This window comes from Haemaphysalis longicornis, unplaced genomic scaffold (assembly GCF_048455015.1).
Source record: "Haemaphysalis longicornis isolate Haplotype H1 unplaced genomic scaffold, Haemaphysalis longicornis Haplotype H1 scaffold_10, whole genome shotgun sequence".
Classification (NCBI taxonomy): Eukaryota; Metazoa; Arthropoda; class Arachnida; order Ixodida; family Ixodidae; genus Haemaphysalis; species Haemaphysalis longicornis.
The window spans coordinates 57,772,139-57,782,817 of record NW_027526204.1 but is presented as its reverse complement, the minus strand read 5'-3'; the positions used below and the strand labels follow the sequence as shown (position 1 = coordinate 57,782,817).

General features: G+C 44.7%; 1 protein-coding gene across 2 annotated transcripts in view; it reads right to left on the bottom strand.

Moving 5' to 3' along the window:
- Positions 1–1,506: 1,506 nt before the first annotated feature.
- The window catches only part of LOC144158602 (peroxidase-like), a 71,582-nt gene continuing 62,409 nt past the window's right edge, over positions 1,507–10,679 (bottom strand). For both annotated transcript variants that reach the window (XM_077689599.1, XM_077689600.1), the window contains exons 13-16: positions 9,481–9,699; positions 6,207–6,376; positions 3,661–3,772; positions 1,507–3,134 (exon numbers count right to left, since the gene is read on the bottom strand). In XM_077689599.1, coding sequence (XP_077545725.1) covers positions 3,059–3,134; positions 3,661–3,772; positions 6,207–6,376; positions 9,481–9,699 — 577 coding nt within the window. In that variant the 3' untranslated portion in view covers positions 1,507–3,058. The remainder of the gene's footprint in view (positions 3,135–3,660; positions 3,773–6,206; positions 6,377–9,480; positions 9,700–10,679) is intronic.

Sequence of the window (10,679 nt, the reverse complement as noted above, 5' to 3'; positions counted from 1 at the left end):
ATGTGACCTGACCACGACGACGTGCCCCCAGCCCAGTAGTCCGACGTTGTTCCGGCTACCTTAGACGTTTCGTCGGTGCCTTGACAAGGTCGTGTTGCCGGAACAGACATCACCCCCGACATCATCATTCTATGTGGCGGCAAGGACTTCATTGTACATTGTCATCTCATCTTTCGTCCTCCCCACATCTACTACTACTACTCCGGCGTCGATCGGGATGGCCGCTTTCAACCGGGGGCCCATGTCACGAGAAGACCATGAAGTGGGTGACGCAGCGTAGCTCCCAGCCTCCGACGACGAAGAAGCTCTGTGGGTGCGCCCTGCCTGCGCCGGCTTTCTTGACCGCCATGTATATAAGTTGTAAATACATCGTTCGAATGTCTCATCGTTTATGTCGTCTTTCGTGTCACCACGTAACATCTTTGGTATGTGTGTGGCGCTTGCATCGGCAAGACCTGGCCCACCGCCATTATTAGCTGGAAACCCTCAGGGGAACAAGTATAATGTGTACAACCACCGCATCATTTTGGAACCATGTGGCAAGGCTAATTCTCTTCTCAGCGTCTGCGCACATTACCGTCGTTTCGGCGGAGGGCTGTCGCGGAACGGTACTTTTGAACACATTAGTCAGCTCTTGTGAAATTGTAGCATCAACGATTATGCACCGCATAGAAACAAACATTTTGCCAATATTTTTACTTACAATCACACTTTTCTTGAAAATATTGTACTTGGAAGCAGTGTGTATCTACCGCGTCCCCCCCCTCCCCCGACTTTAATCCGCTGAAGCCGGTTTACTTGGCGCCGCTGCGCCGCTCCTCCTAGCTGCCGCCGACTGTTCTTTCACAACTGTTTTTCCCCTCGCCTCCACACACGTTGCGCAATCGGCTTATAACGACGGTAGCGCCGTTATTAGCCGTTACAAGGTAACTCGCCCGCTTGCAACGCCTACGTAAGCACATAATTTATCTTCAGCGTACGATGCTTTCCGCGCGACATTTTCGCCCGTATATTCCACGCCTAAGCCTGTGCCCATCACCGGTTGCCGGCTTATGCGGGAAAGGGTTGAGTCTGGAAGAAGGGAGGCGTGCGCGCACAACTAGGCTTAATGCCGTTGCGAATGACACGCCGGTTGTGCTGCTGGGAGATTTAAACGTAGAAGTTGTCCTCCGTGGTCAAGCGGTTCCGGCCGGTGTGTTACAAAGACAGTGAGATGCATAGTACGCGGGAGGGAAACGGACAGTCACATGTTTGTCCGCTACAGCAAAGCTAAAGTCCTTCAGGATTTAAATTGCTATGGGACGGACGGATGTCGTTCGCTCGGAGGAAGAATAGCGAGAATAGAAAGAGCATATGGCGGAACAGAAGCAAGAACGGCAGCGAAAACAACGGAAAGCCGCTACCGCAGCTGTTTTTTTTATTTGCGATAGAATGCCCGTTGGCATAAAAGTAACTTATTTACAAATATACATGGGCACCCGTCTCTCGAAGGAAGCCGAGAAGGGAGCGGTGGTGGGATCTCCAGAGCCACCGCTGAAGGTCTGGGTGTCTTCCAGAATGGAGGCCTGTGTCTCGCCGGAAATTACAGCTCGTCGAGTAGCTGCGAATACCTTTTGGATGAACCGCAAGTTTCCGGCTTCCAACGCAGACGTGAGACAATATTTCTTGTTCAGATTGGAAAGCTTTCATAGCGACATTTTTGATGGTGCCTTTCACCTCTAAGCACGCGCAAAAAATCGATTGCCATTTTATGCAGGCACGGGTTGCGCGTGGAGGGAGCGGGTGCACGCTCAGCTATTGGTTTCATGTCCTGACTGATGATATGTTCGTTGTGCTGTCGGGGGGATTATTCGTGTAGGTCAACCGCCCAAACCTAACTTTCCGCTGTCCTCAGTGGTCGAGAGGATTGGGTTGGTGTGTTACACCGAATGTAAGATACATACAACGCGGGAGGAAAACAGGCCGCCGCATGTTTGTCCGCTAAAACAAAGCTCGCGTCCGTTCACGTTTCACGGGGGTAATTGGCGAAAGTATGCCGAATCGCAAATTACAAGCAAACGTGCGTTATTTTGTAACTCCGTGGATTGCGTCCAGATTTGCAGGTCATCTTTCAGAAAAACGAATGGCGCTTATGAGCATTACAATTTTAGAGAAAAATGTTGCGGAGTTTAGTTATCAGTAGCGTGCGACCGATTGAGATTTTATAAGTTTCTATGCACTCCCCGCAACTCCGTTGCTATGGCTGGAAGTCGCAACGCACGATGTCGTTGGCTTTCTATAGACACTCGCGGCAATTTTTGCCTGCGCTGCTGGTGTGTTTAATTTTCAATACAGAAATTCACTCAGTCTTGTGTTCTTTTCCATGGACATTTTTTAAAATCTGTTCTTACAAAGAGACAAATAAATTCATACGTAGTGTACCCCAGATGGGCTAAACTTAAAACTACCAGTGCAAGCACCGGCGGCGCCGTTCCTAAACCAGTCCTATCAGAACACCATGCTTTAGTGTTCGCGCTTTAACAAGGCACGCGGTTACACCCACGTTTGCACGTTGAAGCCTAATGCGTTGCCAGTAATTTTCTTTGCAGGTGTCGCATTCACACAATACCCTATAGATTTTATCTTCCCAATTCATGCAATCAGCGCGATAACCAAGAGCATGGCTATTATCTCCAGACATATTTTGGACCCGATCTTCATGTCGCTTGTTTATTTCAGCATAACGCAGTGAGAAACACGTGGCATAAACAATGTGCATGACACGGCTGGGGCGTCCACGTAACGGAATATAAAATGATATATGTTCTCTATCATCATGTTACGCGTTTCAATACGAATACAAGATTTGTGATTGCACTTCCCATGGACAAGTGCTGCGTGCCTGAGATTTTTATGATTTAGTAAAATTCATCTCCGATATAGGGAATCACCGAATTTTTTCGCAGCATATAAACCTTGGTGGCAATGTCATGAAATGCAGCCGTTGACTTTAGCACTACTCGGAGTGGTACAGAGCCCCATACCATAAGGTTCAGTTGTATTTATCTTGGGTTACTTTTTAGGGTTGATCAATCTGCGCGCGCCATTTACTCAAGTCGATGTCAGGAAGCTCCTCGCACGTCACGGTGTCGGCCCTGAAAAATATATTTAGGAAAGAGGATGATTACGGGAAATAAGGAAGGTCTTTCGCAGGTAATAAGCTGCAAAAAAGGCTGTCGATTTATTTTTGGCGCATTGAGAATCCTCTGACAAAAACGTTGGGATTTATTTCCCTGCCATTTACAGCACCAATGCGGTTATAGCACAGTATTTCAACATGCAGTCTCGCCTAAACGCATCGCATATTTAGTTTTGTTTTTCTATAATTCAGGTTTAAAGGGGTGTACAGATTGTGAGAAAGCAAAACAAACCGCACTTACTGATTGTTGCCCTAAAATATATTTTGATGGTATGACTTCACATGTACAAGCGGATTTTTGTTTTCAGCCGCCACGATTTCGGAACTGCCAAAATTTATGCTCGATCGTCGGACTGCTCAACGACCGCAAGCACTGCACTGTTACGCTTGACCCGCGAAACGTAGATGTGCCTTCTGTAAGCAATATTGGTCACGTAAACTACGTCCAGTGGACCGAGCAGGCAAAGTAAGTATTCGCTCACTCGTTCTCAGGTCGAAGGAAGGCGTTCCGGCTGATCGGTGCCGCGTCGACGCCATGAACGTTTTCGCACAGCATCTTCGTCAACGTCGTCTGCCTGATCGTAGCCAGTTGCTCTGCGCCACGTGAAAAAAATAATGCTCAAAAAGTGTAGTTACGTCAACGTTTTCGTTCGGCTTTTAGGTGGCGTGAAGAGCTAAAAACTTTGCATTCGTTATCGCGAGGATTGAGTCGGTTGCCAAATGAACTTGAGTTCTGCTTCGAAATTATTCGGGTCGGACCAATTTATTACGATCCGATCCCATCGCACGTGAAATTTGCAGCTCTGTTTTACTTGTTTTGGGAAGCTGAACACACTAACTCCCATGCAGACATTTCTGTCTGCTTTGGAATGACGAAAATGAAGCTATAAGCCGAACACACTGCAGTTCGATTTGTTTATTAGGCATGAACTTTATGTTACTTACGAGTAGGCTAAACAAACAATGTAACGCACAGCACTCCCCAAAACGTCTTTTAAAACACAGCCGGCAAGGTTTTACTCGACCCTGACTGTTTTCTGACGCAAACATATTCCCGGTAAAAATAACACAAACCTGCACAAAAAGTAGACAGCTCTATCGACTCAAAAAAGCCCCCGACATCAAGGGTAGTTCCAGGGTAGTAAAGTCGCATTCCTGAGTTTTTCGCGAAGAGCAGTTTCAAAACGAACCCTTTTCATGTACCATTCTAGTAAAGATAAATTTAGATCATCGTGGTCCCCACTCAATAAAGAATCTTTAACAGATTATAAGCGCGTTCAGACACCTTGTATGATCAAAAAGTACTTATTTTTTGGATTTCGCGCATTGTACTGCTTATTTCGGAAAGGCATGCGGGATTCAACAAAACCTCGTTTGAGAATTTTTATTCGAAAACTGCCCCCCCCCCCCCGCCTCATCAAACGTGTCGCTTGAAAGTAGCGATTCAAAACTCAACTGTGTGCGTTCTGGTCGACCCAAATTGGATGATGACAGACTAGTTTAAACGGGTATATAACACAGTTAAGCTCATGGTTTGTGTGTCATGAACATTACTCAGGCTGCAACTGAGAATGAGAAATATTCCGCGCTGGGTTTTTAAAGAAATTCTGCTATGTAACCATTTTGTCCATACTGGCAGAAATTACGTAAGTTATCCCTGCACGTGATTTCATTTATTCAGTTTTTGTGGGCTGCATGACTGAAGATTCTATGTTTTTTGCCTGTTTGGAATGGAAGCGTTTGCTGCCGTTTTCAATCGACAAGTAAAACCAATGTCATGTGCGAAGCTATCCGGAGGCTTCGGGAATCACTGACGAGAAATATGTTGACATTAAGATAGGGACGAAGTTTTCATGTTCAGAAGTACATTTTTCTGCCGGAGATGGGGCGTAAAAAATAGGACATGTACTTCTCTCCACTCACGTAAAAACAAACGAGGTCGCATATTTCTTGCACATAAAAATAACAGGTGTATTGTTGACATTCTGATGCAGCGGTAAGAAACGGTAACCTCCCGGCACACGTAATAACTACTTGTTTTCAGAAACTGTCACGAAAGTGCTTTATTCCGTCGTTTTTCAACTGTGTAATAAAAATCGGCTTATACGGTTGTCTTCGTGGTAGGCAGTAAAAAGCCACCAATCCTTTGTTACGACTTTGCTGTTTTGCAAGTGCTTTTCTGCCACCATTCTATTCGTCGTAATTGATGGTCACCCGTAAACATTACGGCACTGCGTTTGATTGTAAAAATGTGTGCGTCGGTATGTCTTGTTACGAATTACGAATTAGGGATTTTACTTTAGGGATGCCTTACTACGGGCTTTATATTATAACCACACTAACACGGACGAGTAAACGGGTGTGTCTGCGTTATAGTATTTCTGCTTTTACTGTTCGAAATTTTATTTTGGGTTCAGGTCTGACCTCCTTTTTTCCATCTAAGGTTTTCTTAACAATATAGTGGAGGCGACTGAACATTTTTGCATGAAGTATGTACCCGCATTAAATCGTAAGAGTCTTTAAAGTAGAAAACAGAAAAAAATCTATCTTTACAAACCAAATATTTACAATTTTTCATTACAAACTTTTCAATTTACATACGGTAGAAAAATTTTATTACTTTAGAAACAACAAGAAAAATTAATGAAATTCAATAAACTGTTCTCAGTCAACTATTGCAACACTCGTGTTGCTTACCTAGGTTGTATTATTCAGATTACTCTTCAACGCAATTAGGGCCAGGCCGCTTCCTGCTTGAGAAATGGCTGGGAGGCACCTGAATCCGATAAAAAAATGTGTCTGCGTTGCTCAGTTAAATGTTCACGCTGAACAGACCGTTAGCCAGGTGTCAAATGATGTATATTTGCTACACCGACCACTACAAAAGCCAACAGTCGAAAACCAGCGCTTATAAAAAAATTGTGAAAACACGGACGAAACGCCGTCCTGGGAACGGAAGTTGCGCGGCTATGGTTAAATGCACTTGAGCTAATTAGGAAAACAAGAAGATTATTGAAAAATGACTTGCCGTCAGTGAAAGACCCTGACTGGTTGGCATGCTCGTAGTAGAACCTGTCGGCCAACTTGAAATACCGGAACTGACGGGCGACGCCACAGGCAAAAGTCGCGCCCAGCTGCGCCCCTTCAATCTTCGGCTCAGAAAGGGCGCCAGAGAAGTAGTCGATGTCCCGAACATCCCTGTTGAAAAGATATCCGAGATTAGGAATAGTAGCATCTATAGCTTATTCTGGCCAACACGAGCGTTTTCAAGGGTTCCAGATAACCTGCGCAAGCCTTCTTCTGCAAGAACGTCAATATAACGCGAGCATTACATAAGATAACATAACCGCTGCTACACAAAGCCTTAGAGTCACAATACAGATGAAACTAGATTTTACGAAACCCGATTTTAAGAATTTCCCGACTTAACGAACTAATTCGGATTCCCCCGCAGTCGCCCATAGGCTTAATACTTTTATCACCTCGAAATAACGACACAAACTTCGCCGCCAAACTCTATTTAACGAAGTATTCCGGGAAAATCCTAGAGAGCAACCCGGCCCTTGATTGTTTGGAGCTGTTTCCGGTATGCTGGCTTCTCCACTTCTACTTCTGAGGCTGCGTCGGGCTTCACAAGACTGCAACACGAGCAGGAATAGGCATCGCCCCGTTGTTGGGAAGAGCTTCGTTGGCCGCAGATCAGAACTTCGACGACTTCGTGAACGCCGACACAGACACAGGCTTTGACACAACCGAAGTTCTCGACGACGAGGAGATAGGGCAGCTTGTTTCTTGTGCACGAGAGAAGTGTGAAGATGCGAACGATCCGGATACTATTGTCGAAGCTCCCGTGCCCACACCAAGCCAGGTGATGGACGCCGTCGGCCTTCTGAGGCGGTATGTTGGGGCACATGAGGGTTCCGCGGGCGCTTTGACTTCACTGGCCAGCAACGGGAAGTGTGTGCTCCCGCTGCTTACAAAGCGCGCGTAGGCGAAAATCACGACTTTTGTCAGTTGGCAATTAATTTTTGTTCTCTCGATTTTGCGAAGTTCCCGATTTAACTAAATATTTCGCTGGTCCCGGTGACTTCGTTATATCGAGGTTCAACTGTATTTACGATGTCTAGGCAAAGTGGTAAACTCAAAGATGAAGAAAACCTAGTGCTGTTTTAGAACGGCGAGCTAATCTTCTGCGAAGTTTCTTAGTGTATTCCATACCTTCGCTCCACAAAGCTTGCAGACGAAAACGTAAAATAAGTGCCTTTCATATCCACAAAGCTTGGTACTCTAACTAACAAACATTTTACACCTTCAATACGCTTTTTTAGAGCAGTCAAGTTTGATCGGCATCCCTCCCAACATTGAGCTGTCTCCTAACTTTATTATTAGTCGCATTATGTTATGAATATTATGTGATAAAATTGGCGACTAAGTATACAGATACGACTTACTAATGTTATTAAAGGTATTGAGATTCATTTGAGGTCATTAGGTGTACAATCACTGCGTCAATCATCACTATTTCATCACAAATAAAGTCGTTTTGGTTTGCCGTTTGTTTTCATTAGAAAGATCAACTGAAATAGGACTCATTGTCCTGAGCATTACAATACGGCGTAGACCCACTCATGCCGTAACAAAGCATCAATGCTTGACGAAATGTTCTCTTGTAAAACTAATTTTCTGTCTGGAGAAAAACCATTCACGAAACATCTGCTAGACATGTTGAACTATTTGTAATGTACCCAGTAAGAGAAGCAGTGGCGCAAAGCGAGGTCCTCTAAGAGCTGTTAAACAGTATTGAACAAATGAATTGCGAAAACGAAAATATGAACCATAGCGCACAAACAGCGCAATTTCTTCTGTGCAAGTGAAATTGAGAGCCTCTAAGAGCTGTTAAACAGCCATGACCAAATGAATTGCGAAAACGAAAATATGGACCATAGCGCACAAATAGCGCAATTTCTCTCCGTGCAAGTGAAATTGTTGCATGGCTTTATTACAGTAACAAAGGTCGAAAAATTGTTTCTCCAAATGTATTGATTGATCATGGAATTTAACGTGCCGACACTACACAGGCGATCAGGCGTGCCGTAGTGGAGAGCTCCAGATTAATTTTGACCACCTGGGGATCTTTAACGTTCCTCGAAATCTCCAACACATAGGCGTTTTCGCTTTTCGCCTCCATCCGAAATGTGGCCGCCGCAGCCGGGAATCGAACCCGCGTCCTAGGGCTTTGCCGCACAACGCCCATAGCCACTGATCCACCGCGGCGGGTTCTTTCCAAATGTACCGCTAGCGAGTCATTATTTTTTCGCTATCCATAGCCTTCGATTTTGCGTGTTTTGGTGCATATTTTTGTGTTCTCATTTTATTTGTCTATGACTTAAGAAGAGAGCTCGCACAAAACATTTGTTGCTGAGGACGGGAAAAGAAATTCTCTAAATAATTTTATACATACAGTTTTTAAAGCAAAGCTTTCTAACCTCGCTGGTGGCGTCGTCCGTCCGAGTCAAACGCACTGCTGGAAAACGAACATTAAACACATTGCCGGATACCGATGATGGTGATAAAATAGGAGGCAAGAAAGCCGATTTTAAACACACTGCGCGAAAGTGAAGAAGAAGAAGAAGATGATGATGTTGATTAAATACGTTATTTAGGCAGGGTTGGACTCTAGCTTTGGATTTTGCGAGAGTTTAAATTAAGCGGATGTTGATTTGGACTTTCGTTGTTAAAGTTATTATAATGTTTTGCAGAGTGGATTTTGTACTTCGGCTTTTACGCAGGCTCCGTGGTAGAAAGCTCGCGTTTAAACAATCTTGCTCTTAAGCAAGAGGCTTTGATTTTTTAATGCGTACAAACTCATGTTTGTAGGAGTTACTATGCTAATGAAATCTTCAATGGTTAAACTTTCAGAGGAGCTAACGGTAACTATTCGTAGTCTGCGTATTGAACCTTCATATTCAACGCCTAACTTCAGCGAAAAAACACCATTAGACAATTTCGCTTTAACTTAAAAAGCACTAGCGGAATGTTGCTGGGTGAATCGTCGACGTGAAAGAGCCGAGTGGTTGCTAGACAACTTTAGCGTCAGCGCTAAATGCTAAGCAATGCTATGCTAGGCGTCACTGAAGCCCTGCTCAGCATTGTTACCCCCAAAAAGTTTGCGTCATTGCATTATATAGTGCAAACAGGGACACTTTAAACATTTTGTGCTTCTTGTCTCCTTTCGACGTAAGCTTTCTGTGACGGACCCGTTTATGTGATTACTGAAATCATTACAACGAAGGTTTCCGTACTCGTAGAGTTCCTCGTACAGCGCTGCTACCTCTTCGGGCATAACCTGCTTGAGATCTGCGAAGTCGGATATTGTGATGTTCCTGCAGTGTCGAACCCAGTCTACGTAGGGTCTCACGCCGTGGTCACGCCCCCTTTGCATGTCAATGGCAAATAGGTCGGCCCCTTGCGGAGTGGGTGGAATCCGGAACAGGAATCGCGTCACCGCGTGGTCTCCAAACCTGCGGAAGGTACCAAATATGTTCTAAAAGGTAATTCGTCATGTATCGCATTCCTTAGGCGATGCCAGCTCATAGTGACAATTAAACAAAAGTCAATTAGCTGGTTTCGTAACACGCTTATGATTTTATCAGAAAATATGCTTTATTTTGTTCGCTATATACGAGAACAGAAATCGCCCCAAAACCGGGTTTTTAAAAATGTACAGCCTCCCAAATTTTTAATAGCATAGCGGGAGCGACGACAGATCGGCATTTCAGCGCCTTATCACGGTGTTCAGCAGCGAAATATGCGAGAGTACGCGCACGCTCATAGAACTATCTGCTGTATGAGTGTCGTTGGCCTAAAGAAGAACTTCAAAGCCTAGGTCGGCTCGGAAAGTTTTAGAAACAAGAAATGATGGGGCGGCCGAACTTCGTAAAGGAAGGAAGGGAACATTGTGAGCGTAGAATGAAGGAATAATTTTTATTATAGTAACATTATTAGTATAGGAATAATAATAGGAACTTTTATTATAGGAAGGAAGGGAACATTGTGAGCGTAGTATTTATCATATTGTCATAGGAAACATTGTAAAATATTCTCACTATCCATAACGGCCTCAAAACCCCGCAGTACTTGAAGACGCAAATTTATTTCTGATTTACTGGGATATCTCGATATATCGTTTTAGCGGATACTTTTTCTCACCGTGCATTTATCTTTCTTAGCTGGTATCCCCCCCCCCCCCTCCCCCCAGTTATCTAGAACTTCGGAGAACCTGGGGTATCTCGAAATGTTGACAGAGAGCTCACAAGAAAAAGTCCGTTGCAGGCAGTTGACAAGGTATCAGTTCCAATGCTTAGCTACAACTACACGTCGAACGTTGTCGTGAATCGCAGATTTACGCGGAGTACGCGCTATACGCCCCGAGATCGAACAGAATCGGCCCCTGGCGGCGGCGGGACGAACCGCTCCTAGTGTGGATGGTGATTTCGCGTCG